The sequence below is a fragment of the Lutra lutra genome, chromosome 17, assembly GCF_902655055.1.
Source record: "Lutra lutra chromosome 17, mLutLut1.2, whole genome shotgun sequence".
Lineage (NCBI taxonomy): Eukaryota > Metazoa > Chordata > Mammalia > Carnivora > Mustelidae > Lutra > Lutra lutra.
Window position 1 is genome coordinate 58,151,122 of NC_062294.1, and position 17,725 is coordinate 58,168,846.

The 17,725-nt window shown below is 45.0% G+C and overlaps 1 protein-coding gene across 2 annotated transcripts in view; it reads left to right on the plus strand.

Moving 5' to 3' along the window:
- The window catches only part of ZNF582 (zinc finger protein 582), a 42,334-nt gene that overhangs the window by 12,062 nt on the left and 12,547 nt on the right, over positions 1-17,725 (plus strand). Inside the window, exon 6 of one of the 2 annotated variants that reach the window (XM_047711689.1) lies at positions 513-2,799. In XM_047711689.1, the coding sequence (XP_047567645.1) occupies positions 513-1,834 (1,322 nt within the window). In that variant the 3' untranslated portion in view covers positions 1,835-2,799. Of the gene's footprint in view, positions 1-512; positions 2,800-17,725 lie in introns of those variants that run through there. The other variant, XM_047711690.1, reaches the window with a different exon arrangement.

The window sequence follows — 17,725 nt, forward strand, 5'->3', positions numbered from 1 at the left end:
TGTGTTTTCCAGGGGTTCATAGAAACATTCATTTTTTTTTTAAAGATTTTTAAAAAGATTTTATTTCTTTATTTGACAGACCAGCGAGAGAGGGATCACAAGCAGGGGGAGTGGGAGAGGGAGAAGCAGGCTCCCTACCGAGCAGGGAGCCCGATTCAGGACTCAATCCCAGGACCCCAGGATCATGACCTGAGCTGAAGGCAGACGCTTAACCTACTGAGCCATCCAGATGCCCTGAAACATTCATTTTTAAAAAAAACATGGTTCAGAGGTGATCCTGATCCACACTAACATTTTGGATCTATTCTTATAACCTCCCTCTGACTACTTCATCTCAATTTATGGTATTTCCTCTGTCTGTTCGACGTATCCATTTTCTCATTGCCCAGCCACATTCAAGAGCTTGTAGGTAGAATCATAGGTTTACGTTTTCTGGTGTTCACTACAGAAGTTCCTTTTTCTGGAAATGGGGGAAAAAACACATACTTTTTTTTTCCCCCCGTTCTTTTCAGTCTCGGAGTCCAAGTGTGATAGCCAGGCGTCCTCCCCAGAGCAGCACATTTATGAAAGACAGTCGCCACGGTGGGAGATAATGGAAAGCCTTGCAAGTTACGGTCTTGAGTGCTCCAGGTTCCAGGATGATTGGGAATGCAGAAGCCAGTTTGACGGACAACAGGGAAATGTGGATGGACAGCTGAGTCAAATGGTGATCAATCGTGAAGAAACACCCACTTTAAACCAACAAGCATCCTTTCCTTTTTATCAGAAAATTCATCCTGAAGAAAAACCTTATGGATATAACGAATGTAGAAAAGACTTCTGGCAGGAAGACTTCCTTATTAATCATCAAGACATTCATGCTAATGAGAAACCCTATAAATGTAAGGAATGTGGCAAGGCCTTTAAATACGGCTCGCGACTAATTCAACATGAGAATATTCATTCTGGCAAGAAGCCCTATGAATGTAACGAATGTGGAAAGGCCTTCAATTCCGGCTCAAATTTCATACAACATCAGAGAGTTCATACTGGTGAGAAACCTTATGAATGTAAGGATTGTGCAAAGGCCTTTAGCCGAAGCTCACAGCTGATTGAGCATCAGCGAATTCATACTGGTGAGAAGCCCTATCAATGTAAGGAATGTGGCAAGGCCTTCAACAGGATCTCACATCTTAAAGTACATTATAGAATTCATACTGGTGAAAAACCCTATGCATGCAAGGACTGTGGGAAGACCTTTAGTCATCGGTCTCAGCTGATTCAACATCAGACTATTCATACGGGCAAGAAACTCTATGAATGTAAGGAATGTGGGAAGGCCTTTAACCAAGGCTCAACTCTTATTAGACATCAGAGAATCCATACTGGCGAGAAACCCTATGAATGCAAGGCGTGTGGGAAGGCCTTCAGGGTGAGCTCACAGCTTAAGCAACATCAGAGAATTCACACTGGAGAGAAACCCTACCAATGCAGGGTCTGCGGTAGGGCTTTCAAACGGGTCTCACATCTTACTGTACATTACAGAATTCATACGGGGGAGAAGCCGTATGAGTGTAAGGAATGTGGGAAGGCCTTCAGTCACTGCTCACAACTGATTCAGCATCAGGGGATCCATACTGAGGGAAAGTCCTGTGAATATAAGGGACGTGGGAGGACTTTACATTGCGATTCAACTGCTGGCCAACATCAGAGAATGCGTAAGAAGGAAAGCCAAAGGAATATAATAAATGTAGAAAAGCCTTCCATCAGCACTTATCCTTTACTAATCATCAGAGAGTTGATGTTAGCAAGCAGCCATATCAGTGGAAGCAATGGGGAGAGCCCATTAGCTTAGGCAAGGCCCAACTTACTCCTTATATTTTGGAGAAAGACTTGAAAAATGTACTGCAAATGGGAATGCCTTCATTCAAGCTGTCCTTTATCCTGAGTCGTAAGGTTCATAATGAAAAATTTTATGGTTATAAATTGTTTAGACCATGATTATTAAAGAAGCAAGGAAAGGTTGAAAAACATTTGTCTCTAACATATTACAGGATCACATTTTTCAACCACACTGTAATAATTTTAACAACAGCCAAAAGTTTGTTGGGTTTTTTAATATTTTTTTATTTTTTAAATTTTTTTATTTATTCGTCTGTCAGAGAGAGTGAGCGAGCACAGTCAGAGGGAGAAGCAGGCTCCCCGCTGAGCAAGGAATCCAATGCAGGACTTGATCCCAAGACCCTGGGATAATGACCTGAGCCGGATGCAGATGCTTAACCGACTGAGCTACCGAGGCATCCCAACAAAGGCCAAAAGTTTTAATTTTCTTGGCGATTAGAAAGAAAACCCAGCCAAATTACTCTTGGGTTCAACTTTTTTTTTTTTTAAAGTAGGCACCACACCCAATGTGCACCTCAAACTCACGACCCTGAGATCAAGAGTCACATGCTCTACTGACTAAGCCAGCCAGATACCCCATTACTCTTGGGTTAATAAAGAAATAAATCATGCAAATTATCATGCATGATAATGAAAAGAACTACCATTGAGAGATTTACATTCCAGGAGTTGTAGGATGTGGACAAAGTTACTCAGAAGAATTTGTATGGTTTTAAAATGCATGCAAAGCATGAAAACCTGAAAGATTATCCTCAAATGTATTAAATGTACTATTCAAGAAGCCAGAAAAGACAGTCCCAAACACTAAGGCGATGAAAGAACAAATTGGTACAAAATAAAAATGAAATTAGAAACTGGTTATCTTACAATAATCTCAGTTTTTATTTCTCCCTGACGCAAGAACAAACAAAATTTAAGCTAGTACTTCTTGATTTCCATGTTGTTTTAGATTATCTTTCATCACTCCTGTCACAAACAGAAGGGGCTTGTTGGCTACATGGCGCCCCTACCCGATTCCCCTCCTACTGGCAGTGTCTGCGTCTTGCCTTATACTCCGATGGTATCAGATGCTAACTTTTCAGCCTCTTATGCAGCTCAGGATGGCCTGTATGTTCCAGGCATCTGTAGGGGCTTCTGGGAAAGATTTTCCTCATTCAGAAGAGACAGATCTATTAGGAAGACTCCTTCTCCTCTTTTCTGCTTTTAAATATTCTCCTGTGAGAGCATAATGCCCCGAGCTGTTGTAGCCATGTTGGAACCAAAAGGAGAAAACTGAGGAGCTCAGAGGAGCTGACCCAGAGCCACCAGGCCAATTCTGGAACTCTCTGTGAAGCCTTGTTATGTTTAAAAAGAAAAGAAAAGAAACCTTTATTGCTGAAGTTACTTTTAGTTGTTTTGTAAACGTGTAGCCAAAACCATCCTAAATTGTGTAACTTCAAATTTTATTTTACTATGATTGGTAAATGTGGCCTGAAAATACCTACTTCTTTGAATTTGACCTTTCTCTTGGTGGCTAGATATAGGATGGATTTTTGTATATATTCTGTAACATTTTTTGAAAAAGAGTATAGGGGCACCTGGGTGGCTCAGTGGGTTAAGGCCTCTGCCTTCGGCTCAGGTCATGGACCCAGGGTCCTGGGATCGAGCCCCACATTGGGCTCTCTGCTCGGCAGGGAACCTGCTTCCTCCTCTCTCTCTGCCTACTTGTGATCTCTGTCTGTCAAATAAAAATTAAAGGAAAAAGAATAGAAAAAGAGTATATATTCTACTTTTCTTGGTTATAAGATTCTGTTTAAGCCAGTGGACAATAATGATAAAATCCTCCAGGTTCTTACATAATTTGGTACACTGGATCAGAATTTCCTAAAATGGATTTTTTAAACCCAAATCTTGAATTTTCAGAGATTTTTACTTTTTAATTTATGTTGCTGGATTTTTAAAGACCTGCAGCTTGACCCCTATTGATGAATTGTACCTTTTATCATTATATAATATCCTACTCTGCCATGTGTAGGGGTTGACAGACCAAATCTGGCTGCCTGTTTTATAAATAAAGCTTTATTGGAACACAGCCATGCTCACGTATTACACACGGTCTACTGCTTTTGCACTACAACAGCAGAACTGAGTGGTTGCAACAAAGACTATAACCACAAAGTCTGTATTGACTGGCCTTCAAATAAAACGTTTGCCAACCCTTTGGCATTTTATTTCCATACTGGGTAACACTACTAATAATGATTTGTCTTTGTTCACCTGGTATATTTTTGCTCATCCCTTTATTTTCAACCCCTGTCATTTCAGTTATTTCTTAAAACTGAAAAAAAGAAACAGCTGATTTTTTAAAATACAAAGTATGATTTTTTTTTGGTGTAAAATTCACCTTTTAAAAAAGATTTTTTTTAAAGATTTTATTTATTTATTTGACAGAGAGTGAGAGATCACAAGTAGGCAGAGAGAGAGTGGGAAGCAGGCTCCCGCTGAGCAGAGAGCCCGATGCAGGGCTCAATCCCAGGACCCTGGGATCATGACCCGAGCCGAAGGCAGAGGCTTAAGCCACTGAGCCACCCAGGCGCCCCTTAAAAAAGATTTTATTTATTTGACTGACAGAGATCACAAGTAGGCAGAGAGGCAGGCAGAGAGAGAGGAGGAAGCAGGTTCCCTGCTGAGCAGAGAGCCCGATGAGGGGCTCGATCCCAGGACCCTGGGACCATGACCTGAGCCAAAGGCAGAGGCTTTAACCCACTGAGCCACCCAGGTGCCCCAACATTTTTTATTTTTGTTTGACAGTACAAGTAGGGGGAGCAGCAGAGAGAGACAGAAGAAGCAGGCTCCCGGCCGAGCAGGGAGCCTGATGCGGGACTCAATGCCAGGACCCTGAGATCATGACCTGAGTGGACGGCAGATGCTCAACGTACTGAGCCACCCAGGTGTCCCAAGAATTAAAATTATAATCATGCAGGGCAAGTAACATGGGAGGAGCAGAATTTGGGAGTGGGGTATGTGTTCGAAGTCTGTCCAAAATGCTCAGTATTTTCATGAACATTGGAAGGCGGACACGAGATGAGAGAAGAAGAGAATTGCAACCTGTTCTGGAAGGCAAGCCTGACCGTTCATGTTTTCTTTCCTCCTTGGTTCTGCCTTCTCAGGACTCACCCTTCCCCAGGAGAGGAACCTGGAGGAGGACTCAATGGTCCTTGCTATTCTGAAAGCCGTGGCTTAGGTGAGTCATGCTTTCTTTCTCCTTCCTCAAACTGTGCTTATTTTATATGAATGTAGGAAAATTTTTTGGGATTTCCTGCCTAAGTTTCACCCTATGCATGGAAGGATCAAATAACCCTAAGCTATCGCTAAGAATCCCTCCCTCTCTGACCTGGGTTTGTGTGTTCGCATCTCGTGTGGACTCAGTTCTGCAGGAGACTCGATGGACCAGAAATGCGTTGCTTTGGTGAAATGTTAAAGACTCCTATGTGAAATATGATTTAATGGACTAATCAGTGTTTAAAGGAACCACACATAATAATGCTTTAGTGGTAATCTCAGACCAGGGTTTCCCAGTTAGACAGGATAGACAGTGGTGGTGGTGGTGGTGGTCTCTGCTGTGGTCCGAATATGTTCTTCCAATCCATATGTGATGGTATTTAAGTAACTAGGTCAGGACAAATGGGATTAATGTCCCTATAAAAGAGTCTCTAGAGAGATCCCTTACCCTCTTCCACCATGTGAGGATGTAATGTGAAGTTGGCCATCTGCAACCTGGGAGAGGGCCTTCACCAGAGCTCAGTCCTGCTGCCACCTTGATCTTGGACTTCCAGCCTCCAGAACTGCGAAAAACAAACTTCTGTTGTAAACAAGCCATCCAAACTGGGGTACACTGTTACATACAGCAGCCAGAACAGATTAAGACAGGTCTTAGCCTCAGGATGTAATGACAGTGCTTTTTCAGACCTTTTGGGTTGGGGGTGGCATTGGGAATTTGGTTATAGAGACATTGCCCTGCAGTTGCTCCAGATGGATGCCTGACCCAAGGTCGGATTTGATATTGAGCTACATGTGTGGGTAGTGGGCCACATCTATGTGAGCCTGAATTACCCCCCATGAGCATTCTATTGTGCAGGGACAAGGGAAAAGCACACTTGTGGATGGGCTAGGTGAGACTAGCCAGAGTGTGTGAGGTGTTGAAAATCATAAATCAGCAGAGTTGGGAAAGTCCCTAAAGATCTTGTGTTCAACCTCAAGGGCCCCCAAATAAAAGAAAGGTTGAGCCACTTAGTGCAATGTCATGGGAAAATGTGCAGCAAGTGAAAATAAATCTGGATTAAAGAAGTTGACCTAGGGGCGCCTGGGTGGCTCAGTGGGTTAAAGTCTCTGCCTTCGGCTCCAGTCATGATCCCAGGGTCCTGGGATCGGGCCCTGCATCGGGCTCTCTGCTCGGCAGGAAGCTTGCCTCCTCCTCTCGCTCTCTCTGCCTACTTGTGACCTCTGTCTGTCAAATAAATAAGTAAAATCTTAAAAAAAAAAAAAAAAAAAAGAAGTTGACCTAGTAAGGAAAGGTAACATTCAGACAATGATGAACCCGACTCTTCGATGTATTTTTTTTAAAGATTTTATTTATTTGACAGAGAGATCACAAGTAGGCAGAGAGGCAGGCAGAGAGAGAGGGGGAAGCAGGCTCCCTGGCAAGCAGAGAGCCCGATGCGGGGCTCGATCCTAGGACCCTGAGATCATGACCCGATCTGAAGACAGAGGCCCTAACCCACCGAGCCACCTAGGCGCCCCTCTTCAATGTATTTTAAAATAATTCACCACTCGTATTTCCTAACAGACTCTGTTAACCATTTTGCAAGGATTCCATGAAAAAAAATGTTTCTCTTGCTCAGGATTTGTCAAGCTCAGTACTAATGATATTTAAGGCTTGTAGTTCGTGGCTGTGCTATCTTATAGATTGGTGAACTGTCAGCAGCATCTCTGGTCTCTACCCACTCGGTGCCAGCAACATCCCCATCCCTGTGGTGCTAAGCAGAATGGCTGCAGGTGTTGCCAGCTGCCTTCTGGGGGTACGGAATTGCCCCTGAGAACCATTTCTCTCATTTGGATTTTCTCGAAACATTATGAAACCATGCAAACTCTTAAAAATACACCAGTGTTCCCATATTCTCTCTCTAATTTCCGAACAGAAGGAATAAAGACAATTCAGACATATTAGGAAGTTGTGCATTGAACTTCTACAGTTTAATTTATTGGGGAAGCATTGAACTTGAGGTCTTTTTGTTCTTTGAAGTGTCTTTCGATGGACCTCTCTCCCCTGATGAAGGAAGTTGTGCTGCTCTCAACAGAAACACCAAGTACAGACCCTTCCCTTGGATTGCCACAGTTGCCTTACTGCGCTCGCCAGCCTCAGCTCTGCCAGGTCTGTTTCCGTCCTTCTATTTTTCTAATCATAAATATTTACTTCAATGGCACACATTCTTGGTTCGTTGTTTCAAGGGTCAGTGATGTCTAGGGATGTGGCAACAGTCTTCTCAGGTTGAGGGGGGCAGGCCGGACCCTGCTAGGATTTGTGCAGAGACGGAATGCTAGAGAACTTAAGCAACTTAATCTCTAGATCAGATGTTAGGACCCTGGAAGGGTGTAATTTGTCCACTGGAGTATCTGCTGCCTTTGGTGTGAATTTCTGAGGTGCCTTTCAAGACTCTGGTTGAATTTCCACTCTGCTCTCAATGAGCTTGTACAGAATGGGGATGGATAGTTCTGTAGGGTAACACCTAAAGAAGCTTCTTCTCCATTCCAAAAATGACTTCCTTCTCTTCTCTGGCCTTATTTTCTGGTAACCAGAAACTGGAAATTAATTCTGAGACACCCCCTTTGTGACCCTGCTGCATTTCTTCTTGGGTACACAGGATTTTCTATTTCTAAGCCCAACGTGATCTCCTTACTGGAACAATGGAAGGAATCCGGTTGGCAGAAAGAGATGTGACTGGAAGCCCATGCCAGGCGAGTGATGGTTTATTAAGAAGGGCGGTGGCGATATAGGTCATGGCCCAGAAGGTGAAAGGGATGGAGCCCCTTTGAGAAGATGCCTGGAAAGGGCCTGTCAGAGTCCCTGGTGTTCAGAATAGAGTATTACTCCTATCAGCGTGAGCTCCTGGAGGGGCCTCTCTTGTACTCACACACGCCACTCCCCGAGCCTGTCTCCATTGAAAGAGGAAGGTGCTTTCTTTGAAGTATGACTTTATGTACCCAGGGAACATTATTTCTTTCCAGCTTCTCCCCTATTCTTTTTTTTTTTTTAATAGTTGAGTCATTATTTCCATCTAAAACTATGTTTCCAAAAATAACTTATTTTGGTTACTGCCCAGTGATTTTTTTCCTTTGACATGTTTTTCCAGATTCAGATTTTGTATGTTCTTTCACCCTTTCTCTTTTTAGAGAGGGAGGGGAAGGGGCAGACGGAGGGGGAATCGTTTTTTTCTTTTTTTTTTTTTAATTTTTATAAACATATAATATATTTTTATCCCCAGGGGTACAGGTCTGCGAATCGCCAGGTTTACACACTTCACAGCACTCACCATAGCACATTCCCTCCCCAGTGTCCATAACCCCCCCCCAACCCCCTCCCCCCAGCAGCCCTCAGTTTGTTTTGTGAGATTAAGAGTCTCTTACGGTTTGTCTCCCTCCCGATCCCATCTTGTTTCATTTATTCTTTTCCTACCCCCTTAACCCCCCATGTTGCATCTCCACTTCGGGAGGGAGAATCTTAAGCAGGCTCCATACCCAGGGTGGAGCCTGACACAGGGCTCAGTGTCACAACCCTGAGATCATGACCTGAGCTGAAGTCAAGAGTTGGATGCTTAACCAACTGAGCCACCCAGCCAACCCACTCTTCTCTTTCTTTTTTTAAAAATTATTGTTGGGGGCCACCTGGGTGGCTCAGTGGGTTAACCCTCTGCCTTCGGCTCAGGTCATGATCTCAGGGTCCTGGGATCGAGCCCTGCATCGGGCTCTCTGCTCAGCTCTCTGCCTGCCTCTCTGCCTACTTGTGATCTCTCTCTGTCAAATAAATAAAATCTTTAAAAAAAAATTATTGTTGGTATTATCATATACCTTATCTTTGTAAAAAGATTTTATTTATTTATTTGAGAGAGTATGAGAGACAGAGCATGGGGGTGGGGGAGGGACAGAGGGAGAAGCAGACTCCTCGCTGAGCAGGGAGCCTGATGCGGGACTCGGTTCTGGGACTCCAGGATCATGACCTGAGCTGAAGGCAGTCGTGTCACGAACTAAGCCACGTTTTCTCATTTTCCATTTTGAGTAAGACTCTGTATTGACCTGGGCCCTAAAGTTGCTTCTGATTCATCCTCAGATGTAGATTACACCAGCCTATCATTTCTGCTGTCAAATGCTTTTTAGCATCTTAAAAAATTCTATATAATCAAACTTTTTGTAATTATTAGCATACCCCTGTGAGAAATACATTAACTAGGGTAAGAGTACATTATTTGTTTGTGAGGGTTTTTTGGTTTTAGCCTTACAGTGCATAGTCAAAATACTGCTTTCTAAATACACTTAAGTTAGTTCTTTTTTTCCCACTCACTTCACTGGGTCTGTATTCGTTTGTGGTAGAGGCAGGTTCACTCATCACTGTTTGTATTCTATTTTGGTCATTTATGTGGAGGCTGTGTGAAACATTACCATTGTTCTAAGAGAACTGTACAAAAAAGCAGACTTTTAGAAAAGTATGGCATCTCCCCTCATTCCTGCTACCTACTCCTTTTTTTAAAAATATATTTTAAGATCGGGACGCCTGGGTGGCTCAGTTGGTTAAGCAGCTGCCTTCGGCTCAGGTCATGACCCCAGCGTCCTGGGATCGAGTCCCGCATCGGGCTCCTTGCTCAGCAGGGAGCCTGCTTCTCCCTCTGCCTCTGCCTGCCATTCTGTCTGCCTGCACTCGCTCTCTCTCCCTCTCTCTCTGACAAATAAAATCTTTAAAATATATATATATATATTTTAAGATTTTTAAATTTATTTAGATTTCTTTATTTTTATTTGAGAGAGAGAGGCAGAGGGAGAGGAAAGGAAGGGAATCCCAAGCAGATCCCTTGCTGAATGCAGAGCCTGATGCAGGGCTTGATCTCACCACCCCGAGATCATGATCTGGGCTGAAACTAAGAGTCAGATGTTTAACTGACTGAGCACCCAGATGCCCCCACTCCTCCTTGCAACCTCACCCCCTCTCCCTCTGTAGTTTACATTCTCACCCTTTTTCATTCTTTTTCTTCCAGTATTTCTTGTGTACAAATGAGTAGATACATGTATATTTTCTTATATAGCCTTTCTTACAGAAAGTGTCACATATTCTATATATCCTTCTGCACTTAGCTTTTTCCACTTGAGAATATATCTTGGAAATTATTTATAATTTTGTGGAGGTTTTTCATTCTTGTATGCAGCTACGTAACACCAGGTATAGGTAGGTCATAGTTTACTGAACCACTCTCCTAGATGTGGCTGCTTAGATTGTTTTCAGTATTTTAAAATGATGAGCGCGTTGTAATGAATGGTCTTGTGTGTGTGCATTTTCATGTTGTTGGAAGTGTATCATCAGGGTAAATTCCCAGATGTGAGGGGATTTTGGTAGGCAAGACTCATGCTTTTTTTTTTTTTTTTCAAAGATTTTATTTATCTGAAAGAGATCACAAGCAGGCAGAGAGACAGGCAGAGGGAGAGGAAGGGAAGCAGGCTCCCCGCTGAGCAGAGAGCCCAACATGAGGCTCGATCCCAGGACGCTGGGATCATGACCTGAGCTGAAGGCAGAGGCCTTAACCCACTGAGCCACCCAGATGCCCCAAGACTCATGCTTTTTTAAATATCATGCCAGGAAATTGCCTAACAAGTGTGCCCAAGGGCTGTTTCATTTTCTAGAGGATTTGTACCTTCGTTTGACTTATTGTTTATTATCGATTAGGACTGAGACTCATGCAGTTAGCTTAACTTGGACATTGCTGGCCAGCAGAAAAAAAATAACCCCAAATGCTATGATTTTCATACTCTGCATAGCATTAACCAGTTCTTGATGTATCAGCACTTCTTTGTGTTTCTCTGTGTATTCATTTATGGACTTCTCCTTTGAAGCAGCTTGGCCATCATGCTGGTTCCTTATTTTTTTTTTTTAAAGATTTTATTTATTTACTTGACAGAGATCACAGGTAGGCAGAGAGGCAGGCAGAGAGAGAGGAGGAAGCAGGCTCCCTGCTGAGCAGAGAGCCCAATGCGGGGCTCGATCCCAGGCCCCTGGGATCATGACCTGAGCCGAAGGCAGAGGCTTTAACCCACTGAGCCACCCAGGCACTCCGCGCTGGTTCCTTATTAAGGAGTTAAATTATTCTGAAAAACCTTATGAATGCAAGCAATATGGGAAGTCTTTCCATCACTGTTCTGGTCTTCCTCAGCATCATAGAATTCACACTGGGAAAGACCCTATGAAGGTAAAGAATGCGGAAAGGGCTTTAGTCTTATTTCATTCCTTACCCAAATTTAGAGAATTCATACTGATGAGAAAACCTATGAATATAAGGAATTTTTTTTAATGCTGTATTTGGCTCTCAAAACTTAACATACACCATTGAGCTCATACTGGGGGAAATTCTATCAATATGCTATATGCATAAAAGCTTTTTGTCACTTCTCCCTAATTATTCAACATGAGAGAATTCATACTGGAGAAAAACCCTGACTATAAGGAATACGGGAAGGCCTTTAGAGGTACCACACAACTTAATGAACATCAAAGTATCCACGCCGATGAGAAGTCAGAAATGTAATGAACGTGGAAAGGCGTTTGTATCTGCCTGTCATTTGTATCTCCCTCAGATCAGAGGATCCATACTTGTGAGTCACCTTATGAATGTAAGGTTTGTAGGAAGGCCTTTACGCAGGGCTCACTACTTTATCATCACCAGAGAATTCAGACTAGCGAGAAACCATGTAAGTGTGATGAATACTTTTAGTTGGATTTCATAGTTTCATGGATATATTAGCAACTATATGGTGAGAACCCATATCAATGTACTGAATGTGGAAAAGCTTTTTGTCACTTAACACTAATTATTCAATGTCAGAGAATTCACACTGGTGAAAAGCCCTATGTATGTAAGGAATGTGACAAAGCCTTTAGTCAGAGTTCACAACTTATTCAACATCATTCTTTATATATGTAGTAATGTGGCAAGGCCTTCAGATACTGTCATCTTCCTCAACCATAAGGAATTCATGCTACAGAAAATTCCTATAAATAAGTAAAGATTTCACTGTTTTTTTTTTCCCTTATGGAACATCAAATAATTTATGGTTATGTACAAACTTTGTCCAGTGTGGAAATGTTTATTTGTTCAACTCATGTTACATTTATCAGCAGACTCACATCATCACATTCACCACTAAAGACCATATTAAAATGGTAATGTAGAAAAGTCTCCCAGGGGCGCCTGGGTGGCTCAGTGGGTTAAAGCCTCTGCCTTTGGCTCAGGTCATGATCTCAGGGTCCTGGGATCGAGCCCCTTATCGGGCTCTCTGCTCAGCAGGGAGCCTGCTTCCTCCTCTCTCTCTGCCTGCCTGTCTGCCTACTTGTGATGTCTCTCTGTCGAATAAATAAATAAAAATCTTTAAAAAAAAAAAAGAAAAGTCTCCCAATACTACATATCAATTATTATTCTTTGGAAAATCCACGCTGGCAAGCAACCATGTAAGTGGAGAAATTTTGGAAACCTATTACCTTAAGCTACATAAAAGGATGCATACGACAAAGTAACCCTTTAAATGCCATATATGTGGGAATTTCTTTAGGCATAAAGCTCTTTTATTTATTTACTTTTGGAGATTCTATTTATTTGACAGATAGAGAACACAAGCAGGGCAAGTGCCAGGGAGAGGGAGAAGCAGAGCCCTGCTGCCGGTCGGGTGCCCAGTGCAGGGCTCCATCCCGGGGCCTTGGGGACCATGACCCCAGTGGAAGGCAGATGCTTAACTGAGCCACCCAGGTGCCCCTAATTGTGAATAATTACGTGTGAGAGAGATTTCTAATACATTAACATTACTCCTTCCAATTGTCATATTTTTATATTAACATACACTTTGATATGCTTACAAACAGTATACTAATTTAGTATTTTTCAGCATTTATTCAATATTGTAATGTTGGTATATAGTCCTTCCCTATAATTTCAGATGCTAATGTGTATCATGCTATCTCATTGTGGTTTTATTTTTTAAAAGATTTTATTTATTTATTTCACAGAGATCACAAGTAGGCAGAGAGGCAGGCAGAGGGAGAGAGAGAAGGAAGCAGGCTCCCCGCTGAGCAGAAAGCCCAATGTGGGGCTTGCTCCCAGGACCCTGGGATCATGACCTGAGCTGAAGGCAGACGCTTTAACCCACTGAGCCACCCAGGCACCCTTCATTGTGGTTTTAATCTGCATTTCCTTAATGACTAATGATATTGAGCATGTTTTTATGTGAATTTGCCATTACTTAATCTTTAGTGAAGTATCTGCCCAAATCTGTTACCCACTTATAAATTGGTTTGTCTGCCTTCTTTTGAGTCGAGTGTTCTGTATCTGTTCCAGATACAAGTACCTATGTGCATTTGTGGTATGTAAATAATTTTCTCTAGGCTGTTGTCTTTTCATTATCTTAGTTGTGTTTTTTGAGGGGTAGAAATTCTTAATTTTTTAAAGTAGGCTCCGCACTGGGTGTGGAGTCTAACATGGGGCCTGAACCTATGACCCTGAGATCACGACCAGACGAGATCAACAGTCAGACATCCAGCTGAGTCACTAAGGCACCCCAGAAATTCTTAATTTTGATGAGGTTAGATTTATCATTTTTATATTTTATGGTGAAATAGCAAAGAAATCTTTGCCTAATCTAAGGTCACAAATACTTTTTCCTGAAAGTTTTCTAGTTTTAGGTTTCACATTTAGCTCTATTTAGGAGTTTATTTTGTATATGGTACAAAGTGGCATGGATCAAAGTTGTTACTTACATATACATATCCAATTGTTCCAGGACCAATTGAAAAAACAGTTTTCACTCTCTTCTGAATTGACTTTGCCTTTTTCCCCCCAAATCAATTGACAATGTATGTACCAATTTATTTCTGGACTCTAGTCTGTCTCATTAACCTCTTTTTCTTTCTTTATGCCAGTATTTGTCTTGATTACTGTAGCTTTTGCATTTCTCTGTGAATTATGGAATCAGTCTGTTGAATTCTATTTAAAAGCCTACAGGAATTTTGAATGAGATGGTGCTGAACATATAAATGAAATTTGGTGAGAAGTGATGTCTTAATAATATTGAGATTTCCAAGGGATGAACATAACATAGCTATTTCTTCAATATTTCTCTCAACTGAATTTTGTAGTTCTGAGTGTACAGATTATTTAAATATATCCTATTTCTGGTGGTATTGTAAGTGGTATTTTAATTTCAATTTCTAATTTTTTAATGCTAGCATATAGAAATATGACTGGTCTTTTTTTTTTTTTTTTTTTTAAGATTTTATTTATTTGGGGCACCTGGGTGGCTCAGAGTGTTAAGCCTCTGCCTTCGGCTCAGGTCATGATCTCAGGGTCTTGGGATCGAGCCCCGCATCAGGCTCTCTGCTCAGCGGGGAGCCTGCTTCCTCCTCTCTCTCTGCCTGCCTCTCTGCCTTATTGTGATCTCTGTCAAATAAATTTTTTTTAAAATCTAAAAAAATATATTTAATGATAAGGGAAAAGTTCAAGATAAACAGGGTGATTAAAAAGAACTGAATACCTATCACAATGGTTTCTAGAATCCTACATATGCATATGAGCACACACAGACTTTGCTGAAAGCCACTCGTAATCAATTCTACTTTAGGCAATCTAAAGCAGGTTATGTTTAGTGGATCTCTAGGAAGACTACCAGGCTAATTCACCCTTTTTGCCAGAACGAAATGCAGTTCCCCTTTCCTAGAATCTGGGTTGGGCCTACAACTTGCTTTCATCAAGAGAACGTGACAGAAGTGACGCGGTGCCAGCTCCAGGTCAGAAACTAAGAAGGCTGTTTTATCCTCAGGGAAGCTCGGGGGAGGAGTCCAGCCATCCTGCTGGAAAGGCATTAAGAGACCAAGTGAAGAGGGAAGGGTCTGAGAGTACATGAAATAAAGCTGAGGAACCCACTGGCAGCGAAAACAGAGGCCTAGCCACGGGACTTAGGTTTCACGCTCTGAACGAAGAGGCCACCTTCGGTATCCAAGCCAGCAGGTACCGAGTAACAGGTAAATCGTTCCTATCCCGCCCAGTTTGAACTCCTCACCCTCAGAAACAGGACATAATAAAGTGGTCCTCGCCCTGGCTACTACTCCATTTTGGGTAGACTTTGTTATGTAGCCACAAACGTTAAAGACATTTAAAAAGAAAACCTCTGGCCCCAAATGGTGTCACTGAGGCCACGTCACCAAATCGGGGCCAGACTAACTAACCCCAGTGCACTTTCATCCTCTCCCAGAAATGCAGTCTTAACCTGCCAGGCAGGAACCTCCGGGTCACCGCAACGGTCATCTGTCACACGGGTCCTCTATCCCCCAAAGGAAGAGGTGGCCCACCTAGTTAGGATCCCCGCCCTTCCTCCGAGGGAAGATGGCCTTGCCCGGAACAACCCTTTTCTTTTGCTAATAACCCTCTCGGCCCACGCGCTTCCGATAAAGTCCTTCCACGTGGCCCTCCTCGGTGCTCCGGGTACTCGCTCGTCCGCTGCCAGGTGCACGCATCGCTTCACGAAGGCGATCGGACCTTCAGTTTACTCAGTTTTGTTCCCTGGCAGCGCCTCCGACACGGGCGCAGACGCGCCGCCTCATCTGCCTCCGCCCGAGCCTGCCACCAGTTCGGTTCCATCCCCAGCTGCTCACGGACAACGAGTAGTAGGGCTGGGGATCAGCTGGTCTTCCTTCACCAAACACCAGACTCAAGAGGTTCCAGTCATCTGCCCCTGGCCGCACGGTCCTCCCCACGGAGCCCTCCACGGCACCATTACTTGCAGCCGTATCACAGGTCAACACTTAGGAAATTTTACGGTGCTGGACACGGAATGAGCGGATCTGAGCGCGGGCCGCCCCGCCCAAGCCCCATACGCGTCCTGGCAACAAGCGGCGTGGTGATGACCACCCCGAGGAGCGAGAGGAGGCCGAGCACCCGCCCAAGGTCTCCGAAGTTCGGCGTCGACCCAAAAGTCTGCTTCACAGCCCGGCCTCGCCCACCGGCCGCGGTGGCTTCTGGGAGTCCGCTCCGCTGCGGTGTGCGCATGCGTGCCTCCGCCGCCGTGGTCTCGAGTCCCGAACGCCCCGCCGTCCTGCCCAGCCAGAGGCAGACCTTCAGTATTGAGGGGCGAATGTAAAACCGGGAATGCCTGGGTTAGGAACGAACCAGAAGCCCTTATCCAAAAAAAGCGTGGTCTCCTTTCTCCCCGTCTCGGGACTGGCATGGGTGTGGGGAAGTTTCTGCGGACGAGGATGCGCATGCGTACGGGCGACTGCGGAGGCGGGGCCTCAGCTCCCTGTGTCTCCGGTGGGAGCGTTGGGAGGGAACGCTGTCGGGAGTATTGGAACACGCATGCGTGCGGGCGGGCGCGCGGGGGCGGAAGGAGGTTTGCTGCGCAGGCGCGCGGAGTCCCACGCCGACGCTCTGCGGAGCGGTAGAGGCGTTCGGAAGCGGCAGGTAGGGGCTTCCGCGCGGTGCGGAGCAGACGCTCTCGGGGCGCGTCGGGGGCCGCGGGTACTGGTGGTCGCTGCGGGCGGGGGCCGGGGGTCAGCGTCGGGGTGTGGGCGGCCTCCGTGGGGCCCTGGAGGCGCCCGGGTGGGGGCTGTACGGACCGCTGTTGGAGCTTCGCGGAGGCTGTGTGACGGGCTCGTCGTCCGTCTCTCCGGGCCCCGGCTCGCTCCCGCGCGAGACCGGACGCGGCTTCTCGAACAGCGGACAGCGTTGGACGGTTCGGTGCCGGGAATGGTGCCCCGCCCTGCCCAAACAGGCGGGGGCCTGGCTGCCGTGGAGTGGTTGCCCCCCGCGCCCCGAGATCCGGGTTTTCAGAACCAGCCGCGGCCCTCAAGTCTGTCCAATGAGGAGGACGAAGTGTGTTTTGTCGCAGTTGTGCTGGCTGGAGAGGGCGCCGCGGGCTCGCTCCGTGCGGTAGTACGGCGGTCACTGCGCCAGACGCGCGCTGGGCAGGCGCCGGACTCAGTGGAGCGCGCGCCTCGACAGCCGGGCCGCGGGCGACGCGTCGCGCTTGCGGCCGCTGGGGTCCGCGCTCCTCCAGGTGCCGCCGCAGCGCCCTCTCGCGAGCTGGGTCGCGGGCCTGCGCCCAAATCAGGTCGCTCCTGCTGCTTTTCCTGACCTTCATGGGCCGACCCTCCCATAGCCGCTCGGTCACTGGGGTGTGGGTAATTCCGTGTGGCCCTGCCTGCCTGTCCCCAAGGATCGACGTTTGTCCTTTTACAAACGCTTTATTGGAATATGTACAAACTGCAAGTGTATGTCGTAAGATGCCATTGTTCAAGGAAGCAAATTTAATTTTAATGTTTGGACTTATTACTTGCCCAATGTTAACTTAAAAATTAAAAATCAGTTATTTTACGGGCAAAAGATAATTTTTTTTCTCAGGAATAGCAAATACTCGCAGTTAGGGATGTGCCAACCAGGGCAAAATCACAGGCAAGCCCAGAGAACAAAGGCGAGGAAGGGGAAAGAAAGAAGAACACTTCTGTATACGGGAGACGGGAGAGTTGGGAACTTTGTTAGAAACAGAATGTCCGTGGGAATAACCTTGGAGT